This window comes from Leuresthes tenuis, unplaced genomic scaffold (assembly GCF_036924035.1).
Source record: "Leuresthes tenuis unplaced genomic scaffold, fLeuTen1.0.hap1 SCAF_4, whole genome shotgun sequence".
Taxonomy (NCBI): Eukaryota; Metazoa; Chordata; class Actinopteri; order Atheriniformes; family Atherinopsidae; genus Leuresthes; species Leuresthes tenuis.
In genome coordinates, this window is record NW_027325358.1 from 12,189,403 (window position 1) to 12,206,841 (window position 17,439).

General features: G+C 40.7%; 1 protein-coding gene across 10 annotated transcripts in view; it reads left to right on the forward strand.

Moving 5' to 3' along the window:
* Nucleotides 1–16,123, forward strand: part of cacna1ab (calcium channel, voltage-dependent, P/Q type, alpha 1A subunit, b) — a 133,058-nt gene extending 116,935 nt beyond the window's left edge. For 4 of the 10 annotated variants that reach the window (XM_072384603.1, XM_072384605.1, XM_072384602.1 and 1 more), the window contains exons 45-49: nucleotides 66–83; nucleotides 522–557; nucleotides 5,917–6,118; nucleotides 6,438–6,676; nucleotides 7,244–16,123. In XM_072384603.1, coding sequence (XP_072240704.1) covers nucleotides 66–83; nucleotides 522–557; nucleotides 5,917–6,118; nucleotides 6,438–6,676; nucleotides 7,244–7,972 — 1,224 coding nt within the window. In that variant the 3' untranslated portion in view covers nucleotides 7,973–16,123. The remainder of the gene's footprint in view (nucleotides 1–65; nucleotides 84–521; nucleotides 558–5,916; nucleotides 6,119–6,437; nucleotides 6,677–7,243) is intronic. The other 6 variants (XM_072384606.1, XM_072384609.1, XM_072384608.1 and 3 more) reach the window with 4 other exon arrangements.
* Nucleotides 16,124–17,439: the final 1,316 nt, after the last annotated feature.

Consider the following 17,439-nt stretch of genomic DNA (forward strand, 5'->3'; position numbering starts at 1 on the left):
TTAGAGTGTATGTGTGTGTGTAAACCATATAACTTACTGTCCTCTAACACTGCTCTGCCTTACAGAGAGCTCATGCTGTTTCGGTAAGTGTGTGTGAGTGTGTGAATGTCTGGATGCACATGCATCTTATATAGTCCTCTGTCCTCTCCTGCTCTCTGGCACACACACTTCGCTGATATGTGTGTGCACCGGCCTCTTTGTATTAACTGGGTTCTCTTTCTCTTTCTCCTGTCTCTGCACCCCTCTCTCCCCAAAACTAATTTTTGTTCATATTTTTTTACCTCCTTTTTTTAAATCTACCCCTCCCCTCCCTTTTTTGTCACTCATTCCATTACTTTTTACATGTCCCCTTCTCTCTCATTTTTATCTCTTTCTTTCTCTCTCATTGACCTTTTACTCTTTCGGCCCTGGTGACTGTGCTGCTTCGGGCCTATGCTCTGTGTGCGTGTGTGTGTGTGTGTGTGTGTGTGTGCTACACTGCTCTGCTCTACGTATCATTTCTGTGTTTGCCTGCTCTGCAGCGGAGGAGACACAGGCCTCGCGGAAATAACCTCAGTGTATGTACCTCTCTCCATCTCTGTCTATCTCCCTTCCCTCTCAGTTCTTCTCTTTCTGTCTGATAATTTCTAAATTGGATCAGCATAAAATTATGGTTTGCTGGTTGCTTTTTCCCACCTGGGGTGCCACGTGGGTGGGTTTAAACCATAGTGGAACAGTTTAGGTGGTGTCAGTTGAGCCTTTAGTCACTAGTGTGACTTGATGATGCTATTCGGTATCAGAGAAACTACCCATTTGATCTTTTGAGCACAATTACAGTTCTGCATACAGTTTTGTCATCAAAATAGCAAAATGAGGAAGGGATGACCGGTTGGTAGAACTTCTATAGAGTGCCCTTACTGTTCACCCAGATCAGTCAATTTTCCTACACAAGCGGCTTGTGTGAGCTCTGTTTTTCTCAAAGCATTTTCTGTCATACCTCTTTTACTTTGCTTATTAATAGATGACAACTAGTGTGAGATGTATAGTAAAAAAATGTGTGTCACAAAGTGCTTGAGAGCATTCTCTGCAAGTCTACCTGCACATTGGTCTACAACACAGCACTAAAATCTATGGTAAAGATCAAGTTTAGCAAAAAATATGTGTTTTTAGAAGGCAGCTGACAAAAAGAAATCAGGGGCCTCATGCATATATGATAAGTACACACAAAAACCACGTATTTGCCTTTTCCTCCACAATGTGCGCACCTCACGTGTTCATCAGACCATGCATACACGCATTATAGGAGCCAATTAATATCGTGAAGTGGAAATGGGGAAAAATAAGGTTCTGATTTGACATAAAAGACATCAATGTGACATGAGTAGCATGTTTATCATTTTTCAAATATATTCAAATAACCATGTTTGTGCATACTGGCTGTGGAATAACTTGCTAATGTCACTTAGTTAGTAATCCAGTGATTATCCAACCATTTTTTTCCTCTGCAGGGTCCTTTGTTCAGAAATTAGAGCTCATCACCTCTGTGCATTTTTTTTCCATTCAGCAGTTTTTGTTCTGTTCATGAACAGAGATCACCAAATAAAACTGATTCAAATTTTTTGCAATCCACTGACTCTGTGTCTCAGTTTCATATTCTTCTTTACCATTTCTTCCTTTATCATGTTTATTTAAAGATCTGTTGAAACTATGCATCCATCCTTGGCTAGAAGTGGGAGTGGAAATCAGGCTTGCGCATTGTCTGTATAGTGTCATGACAATTGTGTTTCGTTAAAGAGAACCATATGCATACATTTCTTTATAAATCTTGCATATAGAATTTGTGTGTACATCTCTGTACGTTTTAGTTATGAAACTACACACAGTTTTATGCATCTGGCCCCTGATGAGTTTTTAAAGCAGCACATATAGCTGTTGTATTTACAGCTGTACCCACAACAAACATGCCAGCAAAAGGCATCTGTGTTGTGTTGATTAAGTGAACCCAACCCACCTTGTACTCCAGCTTTTCAAATCAGTTGTGACCTCACTGTCACTATTCAGATCTACTTTGGTTCCCTCTCCTGTTTTCTATCTTCTTACTCTCCCTGCTTTTTTTTGTCCAAGCCTTTGTTTCGTTCCTTTTTTCTTTCTCTCTCCCGTGTTTGCTCGTGTTCAGGTCGTGCTGCTCTCCATTGTTTGCTATCTGTGAATTTTTCCCTGGAGTTCCGCCCATATGCAGGATTTGAGAGTGTTCTTCTTTGTGTGTATGTGTGTATGTGTGTGTGTGTGTGTGTGTGTGTGTGTGTGCACAGTTTGTGTTTGAATCTGCTGCATCTCTGCAGACCGAGTCAACAGTGTGTGACTAGAGCATGGACTACCCTGTTATGTGGCTGTTGGCCCGTACTGGCCTTTGGCAATGCAACGGCATGTCATTAGCCATGCATGATTTGGCTCACAGGGGATGTGAGTGTGAGCGTTAAACCAAAAACGGAAAGTTTTGTCATTCATAAGCTTGAAAAGTGGAGTGAAAGTTGTACAAATGTAGACTGTGGTGCTCATAAAGTGGCTGGGTCATGTTCAACACATGTCTTATTTAACCTGACGATGTAGTTGTTTGTAACTTTTCAAGTCATAACTTATAACCAGGGATGTTGGGTAAAAATCGATTTAGCCAATTCATTTAGACACACAAATCACCAGGTGTTATCACCAATGTGACATGTCTGGGGGAAAATTATCGTGGAACATTTTTCTTTATTTCTGATACAAATCAGAAGTCATTACCTCAGATAGATTAAGATTTTGTCAATATTATCATTATTATTACAGTTTATATTGTTAATAGTTGTAGTGATATTAATAACAAGAATTTTTTTATACCACTTTAATGTAAGACCAAATTTTTACACATTTTTACTGACATTTATACAACGTTCCTATCTGCTAAAGTAGCACAAGGGCCAGAATTATTAGTGTGGAAAGGTCATCATTAGTAATTTTAAAAAGCTTGAACATTAGTTCAAGTAATAGCACAATCAGTGATGTAACTTATTTTAGATTTTAACATTTTAATTTGTCTTTTTTTTAAAGAACCTGTGTTATGCGCCCTTCATAAATTTGTTTTGAGGTCCCTCAGAAAAGTTTGCATAATTTAATGTTTTAAAAATGTTGTCTTATTTTTCTTATTCTGTACATTGCTGCTGCACCTCTTGTCGCCTCCTGTCGGAAACGCTCTATTTTAACTAAAAACTAAAAGTCCCCTTCCCATTTGGCCCCATCTGCTCTGACTGGTCAAACATGCTGGAGTTTGGCAGCTGTTCATAAGTGTGCCAAACTACTCGATAGACTGGCATTATACAAATGTGTTACATGGTGATGTCATTAGGATTGGAAGAATAACCTGGACTGAAAACTTAGGGTTACACAGCATGGCCTAAAAATGTCTGGGAATAAGTATGACAGCAAATAAATGTGCTAGACTGCCTTGAAACCACACAATGCCCAAACAATGCAGAAACCAATAGAACTTTGTAAATGAGCCACGTTTACTTGTTCAAAGTTCACAATCCAAGAAGTAATTACTTGTTTTCACAAAATGCTGTGTTGTCAAGTGGTAATTGCCCCCACCTACAGCACATGCGGCAGACAGGGTTACTGTCGATGTAAATGTTGAAACAAAGCATCTAATTCCAAAATAACAACCCAGAAAATGTGGGGGGGTAACACAAGTGTATGTGTAATTGTACATGTTTGATATTGCCGGCTACCCGAGTACATGCATGGCTTGTGTTGGGCTGCTCAGAGAGTGATCAGACTGCTGTCTGTGTGAAGTGCAGCTGATGGGTGATGTGAAGGTGGGTTTCACAGTGTTGGTAGGGTCCTGTCCTGGTCAGAAGAGCCTGAAAATGAACCCAGCAAAAAAAAAAAAAGATAACATAAGGCTGTTTCCCTTACAATGTAACAGTTTTCTTAAATTTCAGTTGGAGCCAGTTCCTTTGCATGCCATCTGCTACCCATGGATTGTCCTGATGAAAGACATTTAAGAGTGCAGTTTTCTTTTAGAACTTTGCAGCAACTTTATAAATGTTGAAGGACAACACTGACACCATGTCCTCTGACTGAATATAAGCAGACAAGTTTGTACACACATGTTTGACCCCACACATGCACACACACATACACACACACATACATACAAACAAAACACCTCTCTGTATCAGAATTAACAGACTTTGATGTTGGGTTCTTCCAGAGCTTTTGATCAGACTCTAAGATTATGGAATGATGGTTTGTCTTATCCACATATTGTCCATATCTGATTAACATCATACTTTGGAAACAGATTTAAGTCATTCTAAACAAAAAAATCTGTTGTGATGTTTGACAAGCAGAGTGTAGAGGACATCAATCAGAAAGAAGCATCTGGAATATTCAGCAAATTTTTTATTTTAGTAGCCGGATACCTATTTGGCATCATGTTTCCCTAAACGCCATCCTGGTATAAATAAGTTATTTGACCCGCTAAATAAGTTCAAAGTCTACACACAGTTCTCCACAGTGACAAAGCAAAAACCATGTTTCTAAATGCTTTGTAATTTAATCAAGAAGACTGAAATCTTTGATTCAAACCACTCACTCTGATCCATGCAAATGAGCTCTGGTCCATCTTCTGTCAGTGGTTATTGTGATTCCTCTTTATGTTTACTGTTGTCCACATATAACTAATTGAGTTTTTAACTGAACATAATTTGTTTATATTTTAGATTTGATGGTATCAGAGTCATTTCCAAGCCATGAGATCCAGAGAATTCTACATAGGCCTCCAAGACAACTGTAGATAAAGGAACTTGGTTAGACAGATAATTAACAAGTCAGTGGTGATAAGAATGTGGAAAAAAGGGACACCTTTACAGAGGGACAACCATCAGTGCAGCACTCTACCAAACAGGCATTCATGGCAAAGTGGCCAGATGACAGCAATTCATCCCTAAATGATCTATTTAGGAATATGGCTTCAGGAATGCGTACCTGAACCCATTAGAGTAACTTTCAAGCAAACTGAAAATGTCTAAAACTCTATTCTATTTTTGGTAAATTAACATAAAACAATTAACAAATTGTTTTTGCTTTTGGAATTTGGTGTGTGGATTAATGATGAAACAATTCAGTCTCTTTTAAGAGTTGGAAACTTGAAATGTTTTGAAAACTTTCCAGAAGCAGAGTAAGCGTTTTTTCTGTCTTTGAAACCTGAGTATGATGTAAATCAAATATTGCTGTCATGAGGAAAAGTCCAATGGGCTCCTCTGCCATGTGCATGTGAGGCATGGATTTTATATACCTCTTGCTTGTTCTCTGTCTCTGTCCCTCTCTTCCCTACCTGTCAGTTCCCTATTTATATCTCTGTCTGTGTAATTCTGACATTTTTTGGTGAAGATGCATGGTGTCACATGTTATTACAAACTCATCAAACGCTTAGTCATTAGGGATTCCAAGCGTTATGTCTCATAATTGCGTAGGAGGTGATCATTCATGACAACACATGTACTAAACATTTAGATTATCAAAACAAAAGGCATTCAAAAAAAATCTGAATTGTCTTTATATGCTAATTCAACTGATAATCTATATGTAGAGTTATTAGATCAAAATTGTGATTCAGTGGGCACATATACACATAGGAATCCACAATCTGACACTTAACCATGAGCAGCTCCGTTGCAGTGTCATACACTCAGTAAAAGTCATTCACGTGAGTGTCTCACAATGGATTATGCAACAAATCTCACTTCTGTTCTCCTCCCTGTCTTTCTCTCTCCCCCACTGTTGTTTATCTCTTTTCTCCTCATCTTACCACTTCCTCTCCTACCTTGTGCTCTCCTTATCCATCCTTCTTCCCTTTCTGTATTTCCTGCTGCATGCTCTCTTTTGTCCTCAAAGACCATCACTGACACCAGTCCAATGCGCCGCTCCACCTCCAGCCTGGTTCACGGACGTTCAGGTCGTGGCGTGAGGCTGGATGACTACTCCCTGGAAAGGGTGGTGTCTGAGGAGGGGAGACACGGCGGTGGACGCAGGCACAGGGACAGAAGTCACCGCACCTCACAGCGCTCCCCGACCAGATACACTGACGCAGACACGGGTGAGCCACTCACTTTGGCTATATACCTCATACGTGAACTCTTAATGCCAGGCCAACATCTCATTTCAATGAACCCACTGTAAAACTGACAATCTGACAACTGACTTTGTTATCTGATAGGGAATCTGTACCGGTACATATGCTCAGTTTAATGAGGATTCTTTTAATAGCATGGTTTAGTTGTTTCTAGGGGTTTTTTTCAGTGGAAATTGGAGCTGGTCACTGAAGCAGATAAATCAATCAAGTTCCTTTTACCAAGTGTGGCTGTTTCAAGAGCTTGGTTGATTTGCAAATGTAAACTGAGACATCTCTTCACTAGGCCTGGGCACAGACCTCAGTACCACCACACAGTCAGGTGACCTGCCACCCAAGGAACGTGAGCGGGACCGCGGCCGCACCAAGGATCGTCGTCACCACCACCACCATCACCATCATCACACCTCCATGGACAAGGAGCGCTATGGCCCCGATCGTCACGACTACCCACACAGGCATCCCCATGACCGCCATTGGTCCCGGTCACCCAGTGAAGGGCCAGACGGAAGAGGTCACAGACAGGTGGGCTCCAAAGACAACAAGATTTACATAAAGGGTTGTGAAATGTTTACAGTAGTTTTTCAAAACAGTCTCATACTTTTGTCTTTTTGTCTCCTCCTGATATAAATCTTTTTGCCTGATACAGTTACAGTTATCCTTAACGTCTGCATTTTCTCTCACATTAGTATATGTACATTTATCCAATTAGAGTTCACAGTTATTTTCATACCCCTTCTTATGAATATCAATCTCTCTTTTTTTGTTATGCTTTTTTATTTGTCACTGTTTCTCTCTCTGTCCATTTTTCTTCAATGTGACGCGCTGCTTCTTGGTGTCAATTTGTTGCTTCATCAATATGTTGGAATGATCTTCAATGGTGTCTATCTATCTATCTATCTATCTATCTATCTATCTATCTATCTATCTATCTATCTATCTATCTATCTATCTATCTATCTATCTATCTATCTATCTATCTATCTATCTATCTATCTATCTATCTATCTATCCCACCACCACTCTGCTCTTTTCTGGTCTCTGTTGTTGTTGTGGTGCGTTTTGATTTTCCTTGTTTACATTTTGCTGTAGGGCAGTAGTTCGGTGAGCGGCAGCCCAGTCCCCTCCACCTCGGGGACCAGCACTCCACGGAGAGGTCGTCGCCAGCTGCCGCAGACCCCCGCTGTCCCACGTCCACATGTCACCTACTCCCCCGCTGTCCGCAAGTCCAACTATGGCCCCCCAGGGCCAGGTCGATTACGTTCGCCCTCCCCTCGACACTTCTCCCCACCAGACCACGATAGAGGCTACCACCACCGACCCCCATCCCGCCACACCTCTCCACACCATGGGGGTTCCTCGTCTCGGCATGGTTCACCCCGCTCACCTAGGCATCAGTCCCCACGCTCACCCCTCCACGGTTCACCCAGGTCTCCTCACCGAAGTCGCTGGAGCGGGCCTCCGCCTGGGGACAGCCTGGAGGGTGATGGGCCCTTCTATGAGAGAGATTATGAGTATGAGCGGCACCATGAGCCTCCTGCCTACGAACAGAGCCTCTCCCATGGGAACCCTCACCCTCATGGTGGAAATCCTCACCCACACCCACGCTCACCCAGGACTGCCCGCCATGGGCCCCCTCCACCTCCTCATCCACATCCACGTCGTGTACCCAATGGCTACCGTTCATCCTCACCTTCCCCACATCGTCGAGGACCACCAGGGGCACCACCCCATCCACATCACCGGCCTCCCCATGCCAGAGGGCCCCGCAAGGGCCTGCATGAACCTTATAGTGAGACGGACGAGGATGACTGGTGCTAGCGACTACACAAAGCAAGAAATATGGACAGCAGAGGAATAGAAGAACACCCACCTCCAGTGCTCTGGCCTTGAGAAGGAAACGTTTAATAAAGCAGGGGTGGTGGAGTTTTTGGAAGGTTTTGGATACCATCAAAACCCTCTACTTTCACCCCTCAGACTCTAAACAGGAGGAAGGGGTGGAGGGTAGGGGGTGAAGGTGCTGCAAATAGCCTGTTGTGCATTTTGTGTAAGAATTAAATCAGTGACAGTGCGGCACATGGTTAAAATAAAAAAGACAAAGCCAAGAGAACTTGCATAAGGCCAGAGCACAGTTTACTTCTGCCTTTCTCAGTCTCAGAACCACACTCCCCAGAAATAGCCTTCACCATCAAGGCCAGGCTGCAAGAGGAAGAGAGAGGTGTGGGAATAGAAAGCAGTGGAGGAACACGAGGTTCTAAAAAAGTGCTGTGATCACTGCGGTTTGTGAGGCCTAATAGCATTTTGCCTCGACTGACGCCTGATTGCTTAGATTTGTCAGATATGTGCTATCTATCTCTGGCCAGACTACTACTGTAAAATGAAAACAAGCTGGAACAAGGAACCCAACGCTTTTACTCTGTTCCAAGACAGATATGTTTAAAGAAAAATTAATAAATAAAAAGCCAGGACCCCCAACCCTTACATGCCAAGCTATGCCTCCAGAAAATCAAACTTGAACAATGAAGAACACAGTTAAACTTTACATGACAAACAATGAAAAAAGAAAAGGGAGAACATCCACTTTATCTTTAATCTTTTTCCTTTCCAAGAGACAGAACCAGGATGCTCCGCCTTTACTGCAAAAACCAGCCAATCACAGCGCTGGCTGATATTTGATGAGTTTTATCATCTCTGTTTACTGTTATGTACTCACTTAATGCTGATGGAACTGTTGTGACATCACTTCCTGTCCAGATGGAGGTGGCAATAGAGAGGGATGAGGCACAATGTGGGCTCAGTTCCAGTTCGAGCGCACTGGAGGGATGGGCTCAGGTAACTAGAGAAGTTAGTCCGAGACTTTGTCAAGCCTCTTCCTCCTCTGTTACTTGACCCAGTGCACGGAGGAGGATAACCTGACAGGAAATGACATCACGTGGTTGAATGGGGCGGAGGAGAGGAAAGGAGGGATAGGGAAAAAGACTTTTTCTTCAGTATTTCTTCTATCGATTACTTCTATTTCTTGTTATTCTTCGGACATTGGAGCTTGGTTCTTCTGTTGCATTCGCTCAGCCTCCTTTGATCTTTTTCGGAATCCAAAATTTGATGGAAACCTGCATGACTGATAAAATACATATTAGAGAGGAAATCTAAGTGGTGTGGGTGGGACCTGGGGGCTTTATAAGAAACATAACATTTAGGTTTACAAAAGAAGTTAACTTCTTTCCGACTCTCTTTCTCTCTCACAAAAGTATTTTTTTGGGGTTTCTTTTTACCTGAAACAGACTGACAGCTTTTTTTGTCTCTGTCTTCAGCTGAAAGCTCAGTTTCTACGACCTATGAAGAGACAAAAAAACACTGCAGAGTCACAGTAAAATGTCCTGTTGTGCTTGAGAAACAAGAGAGAGAAAGAATGGAGAGAAGCAAACCTCTACCAGACTTGATTTATTATTGTTACTGATGACAGTTATAAGAATAACAATTTTAAAAGTCAATGCAAAATTATAATGACGATGATACTGGTCATGACTGACTGATTTATTGAACCGTTGATGTAAAAATGTCATGTTATTTGGAGTTCAAATATGCTATGTCCATCTTGTTTGCATCCTTTACATTTATAACCCCTGTTCAATGACGTTTACTGGGTTCCTGATGCCTTCTTGAAACATTTTAGGGCAATGATGGCTTGGGAACATTCACTTATTAGCATTGCGTGTTGTAACGCAAGATACCCTCTCTCTCCAGAATTGTGGAGGTGGAGGTCAGGGGAGTCTCAGTATCTGACCTGCAATGACCCATGGGGTCAGTCCTCTTGTCAAGCCAACCCAAAGATCAGTTACTCATGTTTAAAGCAAGTGGTAGAACATTTTATTTAACCGAGAGTGTGAAAGCTGACTTCACAGAAGTTCTACCAAGGCTGACATTCTCACACTTGCTGCCAAATAACAAAAAAAAAACAGTGACTCTCAAGCTTTTCCCTCAGTTGGGCTTTGTAGTTTCGCAGTGAGATAAGTTGCCAGCAATGACAGCACAGCATTGGCGGTACAGGGTTGGTGTCAGTCAGTGTTACCCGGTGTTGTTTTTGCCACTAGGGGGCAGCTATCAGCACACATTATTCCCCTGCCTTCCCCCTCCACAGGACAGCCTCTTGGACATATTCTAGTGTTTAATCCAGCAGTGTTACTCCACTCATGTCCTTCACAAGATATACAAGCCCCATTCCTTGTCAGGAGACATGGATGCGGCCTGAGAGATGCCATATCCGTCCATTTGTCAGTCCACTCTTCTGTCTGCTTATCTGTGCCAATGCTGACCACCCCTTCCCACCCCTCAACCCCTTCTCTCAGGTCCCTCAGCTCCCTCTCGCAGATCACCCCAGTCCAATTATGTGAGGTTGTAGCAAAGCTGAATCCTTCTCTGACAAAACCCACCTCAGTATTCATTGAACTCTCTTTCTGCATCTATATTTTTTTCAAATAATTTGCTTTCATATCTGCTCTTTCAGCTTGCAAGAGAGTGTCACTGAAGGCACTCAAAACACTTTACAGATAGAAACACTTAGGAATAATAATTTAATCCTTATTGTTATGAGAGACAGTAATTATTAATTATTCGATAACTCTAGGACAAAATTATAAAAGATAGATAAAGATAGCTTATTACCTACAGATAAATATATATATATATATATATATATATATATATATATAATACCGTAGATGTAGTTAGATTTAAAAAAATAAAGAGTATAATTAGAGTTTCTGATATTTATTTATTTTGCTTACTGATCATGCTCATGACACTGTTAAGAATCAAGCTTCTCTTGAAACTTCCTGCCGTTTTCTTTGAAGTTGCAAAAGCCAGAAAACTAACCCCAGTACACGTGTTTTGACTCTATGCAGACTTCATGAGCATCCTCACAATTCAGTTTCAGAGGAGAGACTGCAGCGCTGTGGTACTGTAAAACAAATTCATGAAGCAAGAATCACCAGAATCTGAGATGACGTGTGTCACGCTACTTTTGCACATCACGTGACATCACACCCATAGTGATTTAGCTTTCTTTCATAAACGTCTGTCGCTGTCTTTTTCCCTCCCTCCTGCGGCTAATCACTTTTCCTTCTACAAAATTCTCTGCTCTTCTGAGACACGTTGCCATCAGACCATGTAGTTAAGCATAGCAAAGGGAAGATGGGGATGAGAAGGGGGAGGGGGTTGTTGATTATTAATCTGGCAGAAGTGATGGGGTAAATATCAGAAACCCCTCTGTCCTCACCTTCCATCAAGAGAGGTTGCGGCAGGTGAGGATTCTTCTCCAAAGCCCCTTACAGAGCCACAGTGCCTTCTGTATCTGAATCACATTAGTCACCCCCCTAACCTCCTCACTCATAGTCGCTTTCCTCTGCCCCCCCCCATCCCCCTTTTACCCTCTGTAGTAGTTGAGATCAACCACACTACGCCTTAAAATCAAGTCCCACTGGCTCCCATGCTAGCATAGAAACTGGGAGAGTGGGAATATTGAGACTGGGCCACGGTCAGGAAGCAGTCAAGAGGCTATGCTTGATGCAGGGAAACTAATATCACATCCATAATGTGCTAGACTATTTAAATCTCCCATTCAAACACTGATTTTTGTAAAAGTTGCCAAAAACCATATGATATCCTCACAGTTTGAATCAGAGCCTTGTAGTTTTGACTTTTTAAGACTCAATGGCCATAACTTCCAGATCCTGCTAGCTGGCTAGCCCTTTTGGCTTTGGCATGGCACCATTTTGTGTCCATCCCAGAGATGTCCTGGGTCCAGTTTCAGGCGGTGTAGTGAGAGGTTTACAGAGGTTCAAAGCTGTTTGCTTACTTCTCAGGTCCCTCTAGAGTTAGGTAGCTAGTTAGCCTACGTAGGGAAAAGACAGCTACAAAACAAGCAGGTCTAAGATTGAGTTATTGTATGGTTTTACCTGGCATGGCATCAGACGTTGTAATGTTGACCCCACCTCTATCCTTTCACCTGCACACATTACACACTCTGACCCTTCATCTCCCCATTAAGAGCCTGCCGAGCACACCAACACTCAGCGTCAATGTGTTGAAAGACTTGCAGGAAAAAAAAACAACTTCCATTTTGGCTCCATGTCACCACTTGCTTGTCCAAAATTGTAACAGCGGATCCAAAATGGCCGACACACAACACTGCCCTTGTGTGAAAGCATGTTGTGTGTGTGTGCTTTTCCAAAAACAAAAACAAAAAAAGTGAGCATCTGATCTTTCTTTTTGTTGGGGTTTCTCTTATTTTACTGAACGCAGTTGGGGGGGGGGGGGGGGGGGTTGCAAGGTTTTTTGCTCAGTCATCACCTCTCTGCATCTGCTTTCTGTCTTAACCTCTGGCTTCTGCCACCCTTTAGTGTTAACGTCTGACTAATCATTTGTTCCTTTCTTCTTCCCTCTGGGATGAAGGAAAAACAAGCAAATGCACCACCCATCCGCTCAGTCGGCTGTGAAATTGTGTCAGTGGGACAGTTGTGTGGCAACGTGTGGACAAAAACACAAAAAAGGGCTCTCTTTTGAAAAAAAAAAAACTATACAGTGGGTATTAATGTACAGTAGTGCTGCCAAAAGTTGTGCTTATGTAGCTGAAGCCACGCCGTGGTCTCCCCTTTGTACAGCACTATATGTGTGCATGCGTGTATGTGTGTAAGGGGTCATAAGCAAAGGGTTATGGGTTGGGGTGGGGGGGGTTATCAGATTTTGAGAGACTGATTTTTAAAGATGTAGGGGTACTGTTTGGGGTGGAGGGTTGGAGGCTTGTGGGGGCAGCAAAAAGAGGTTTTAGTAATGTTGATACACAATTTCACAATGGCACTGGACCACTTTTCACGTTCAACCCATCCACATTTAGTCACAATGTGAGGGGGGCGGGGCCTCTGCTGCGACAGGGAGACATTTTACTCTGTGTGTGCATGTGTGTTGGTTTCTAAGACAGTGTTTAAGAGTCTGTATGTGTCTGTGCAGATGGAGAGACGTGTAAATGTTTCAGAGCTGAAACTGATTAGTCAATTAGTAGTGAGTAAAATGTCCGAAATTTGTTTTGATGCTCATCTGTTGTTTAGAACTGTGTGATTACAGGTACAAAGCGTTAGAGATGATCAGCAGTACTTTTACAAACATAAAACTTTATTTTCTCCAGACTCTCTGGCGAAACAAACCAAGATGTAACGGAAAATAACTAGAAATATATATCACAAATATATCACAGTAAACATCACACGTTCTTAGGCGAATTAATAAATTAACCTGAAAAACAGTCATCAAAATTCCGAAGTTGTGTAATTCATAATCACAACAGTCAGACATAAATTCTTTGTATCTATCTATCACTGTTTTCTTTTGCTAATCAGGTATTCGACTAATCGTTTCAGCGCTTGATGTGTGTTTGCGTGTGTGCATGTGTGAGGTTTTTTTTCCCACTATCATGTGTGTACAAGTGTGTCCTTACACCATCAGCTACAGTAGGTAACCTTCAGTGCCTTACACTGTACACACATCGGATCACAGCACACACATCGGATGTCCTCATCTCCCTCCCTCCTCCAATCCTCATTCTTACTTATTCCCGGCCTGGATGGATAAGGATAGGGAGTGGAGGATGTACGAGTATGTATAAAAGAGTGTGGAAGGGTGTTGATTGATAATCATGTCATTTGTCTTACCCATCTTCGCACTATGTCCCATGCCATTTGATGTATATTTTGGCTCTGTAATTCTTGTGTATATATATTCCATAAAGTTTATGAATATTATTTCTGTTGTCATCTCACTGTGATTCTTTCTTCTGTCTTGTCCATGCATCTCATCCTGGTTTTGCCGATGCATTGCAATATCATTTGTGAACACAGGGTTGCAGGATTGAGCTTTCATCATCATCGATAGAAAAGACTGAGTGAGTTCATGCTTGTCTGTCTGTGTGGGTGTGTTTCGTTTGTGAACGTCTGACTACTGCATGACTGTGTGTCTGATATATCTTTTCGGAGCCGAGCAGGTTTTAGGACACGTAATGATGACTTCTGCACAAATTTTTTCACTTCAGCACATTGAAATTTTTTGATCCGCTCTATATTAGAAGATATTCTATGGAATTATGAGAGAAGATAAAATAACTAATAACCGATTTCTGGCCCATTAGAAAAATTTAGTTAAATATTGTCAGCTGGAGACATATGTAGCAGACAGGTTAACATTCACATTAATTTGCAGTCACATTTAGTTTGTATTTTGAGCTGAGGTTCAACCATTCACTCAGTTTAGCTGTGAGGCTACATCAACAAAAGGTTATAATTTATTGACGCTCTCTTAATTATTCCTTTGCACCTCCCTATAGAGGTCGAGTATGATTATAAATTGTACCCCTGAAACTTGTTCAGCTCCTTAATTTTCCAATAAATTGATTCGTCAGAGACATGGGTGAAGTGTCTCCTTAAGTCGCCATTACCACCCTGAAAACCCCTCTCTTTGTTTCCATCTATCTGCCATCCTCTTTCTTCCTTCCTCTCCGTCTTTTCCATTTGTTTTCATCTACCCAATGGAGACGAGTTGCTTCTTGAGGATTTGTCCTCAGCGTTTGACTCTCAAAGTCACCGTTCAGGACGCTACAGGCTGATGTATCTCAAATAATCTGAGGGTGCCAAAAGATTTAGAGACCAGAACAATTTTTCTTTAATCCTATGTAGCCTAGATTGTATTATTTTTTTATGCTATTAAACTTTGTCCCTCTGTGATTTGTGGGGGGAAGATTTTTTGATTTCTAAACGCAAACTGGGAAAAAAGGTGAGGAACAAATTAAATCTAAAGCTTGTTGTTTGTTTAGCTGGCTTACAGTTCTCTGGCCAAAGTAAACCATTATGCTACAGTGAGGTCAAACCAAGAAAAAGGAAAAATAAAAAAGGAGTAAAAGTGTCAACAGTTACACACAAACAGTGATTTGCTCCAAATATGAAAACTCAATAAGACCCTTCCCCAAAAAACTGATACCATCCAGAAATAGAAAAATTACAAACAAAAGGTTAAATATTCTTTCAAGGGCTCAAAATACCAGCTGAGCAAAAGTGTTGTTGGTGCAGAGATGCACTGGGGAAACTCTCTGAGGCAACTACCGACCATCCATCTCATCACAATGCCCACCATCCACCGCTCAACTCAGCAGAAATCAAACCAGTGCCACAGTAGAAAACCATACAGGATTCACTCAGCAAGTTGGGGGAAAAAAAGAGAAAAAATAAACATACATGATAATTTAAGATAAAAGAGAAGTATTTAATTACAGATTTGCATGTGCAATGTGCATGCCACTATGTGGGGTAACAAGTCAACTTCAGGAAATAAAAAACATATTAAATATAAAGAAAAAAGTATATATATATGTAAAAATATATATAGATAGATGTTTTTAAGAGCAATGTGTTTCTTTTTTCTTCTATTTTTAAAAACAAAAAATGTAAAAAACCTGACCAAAAAAAGATGAAAAAGGAAAAAAAAATCACCCTGACAAAAAATGGAAATGACTTTGGTGATGAAATCAAAGAATGTTTGTTTGTTATATTTGCCAGTTCTTTCACGGGGGAAAAATAGTGGGGCAACAAGGATAGATAACACTTAACTAACAGTATGAAAGAAAAAACTTGAAAAAGAAAAAAAAGATTTAAAAAAAAGGGGGGGCAATGCATACATAACTTTTCCTTGATGAAAAACAATTCCTTTGAGAGTAAAGAGCTGCCTGAACCTGAATCTGGTGATGTTATTCCCATTTATTCTGACTATGAAGTCCCTTCTTTCTCTCTCCCTCTGTTTTTCTCTCTTACTCTCACCATCTCTTTCTCTTCCTCTGTTTCTTTCTCTATCTCTGCTGTTTCTAAAAGTGCATTTTGTAATTTCAAACAGAATTCTTCCTAAAGAACCTGAATAAACCAGAGAGAATGCATTCTACCCATCCTTCTGTCTGCTTTATTGATCCTGCACCGAGTTACACGTCCAATTAGTTAAATTGTACATACATGATATTGTGCATAGTAGAACATTTTATCACTATAATATAAGTTACAAATACAATTTGTGTTGTAATGTACATTTAGAACTGGTAACAAAGCTAATTTGTTTTAAAGGAAGATTTTGTTGCTTTGTTCTTTTTTTCTACATGTATTTACATACATTAAAAAACTAAATGGTATTCCTTGGTACTGAATTATCATAAAAATCCAGTTGTCCCTACACATTTTGAATTAGATCATGTAAAATAAACTCAAAATATAACAGTTCAATTACCATTTGAACTGTACTTAAGTTAATTGAATGTTTCCACTCAGTTTTTCTCAGAACAATTAAACATACAAAAAGACTCATGTGAGATATTCATGAATAATAATTATCTGAAGAAAGATTTACTAAGAATTAGTATTAGAATTGTTTAAGAATGACTTTGACAAGTGTTTCAGAGTTATAAGTACTCATAAAGTTATGAGTATAAAGTTATAATGAGTGATTACATACAGAATTACATACAGTGCACACATGCTCACAAGTCTGTATAGTTTATGTGTCCACTTTACACTATATGGTTAGCTTTGTTTTCAGCCCAAACATGGTAGCAAACACAACAAACACAGTGACCAATGACCAAAATTAGCTGCATCCACAACATTAACAATGCCAGATTTTTACTGACCAATCCAGAAGAAATGTTTCAAGTTGTGCATCAGATTTCAACTCTTTCCAGCCAAAACGCTGTCTCATCACCAGTATTTACTCTTGCCTTTGGTCCTGTTTTTTTGTCCTTTCGTACCTTTGCTGCTGAGCACAGTTTCTTTGAGGGAGGTGATGGTGATTAAGTTACCCCTTCGTGAAGAAGTCAGCCAGAAGAAAGATGTTGGCTAGTTCACATTTTTTGAAGTTTCAAACCTTTTTTACTACATGCAACCACTTTAAAAATAAAAACACTCACCTGGTTGTAGCACACCTATTGACGTCTACTTGTTCTGCATGAAAATAAGAACCTGCAACACAGTAAAAAAAAAGATATCTTTACTGTCAAATAGCTGGGTGCTGATGTTTTTACCAAACATAACTCTGTTCATTTTGTTAAACTAACATCAGCTGCACGTGGAGTGTTTCCACAAGTAAGTTATATTGGACTCAAAAACTATGTTTTGTGTGTTACTCATAAAGAGGAAACATGTCAGACAGTCTAACATGTGGTTAATTCCTGTGTTTGACGACAGTGTTGCTCCAAAGGACAAACAGTAATT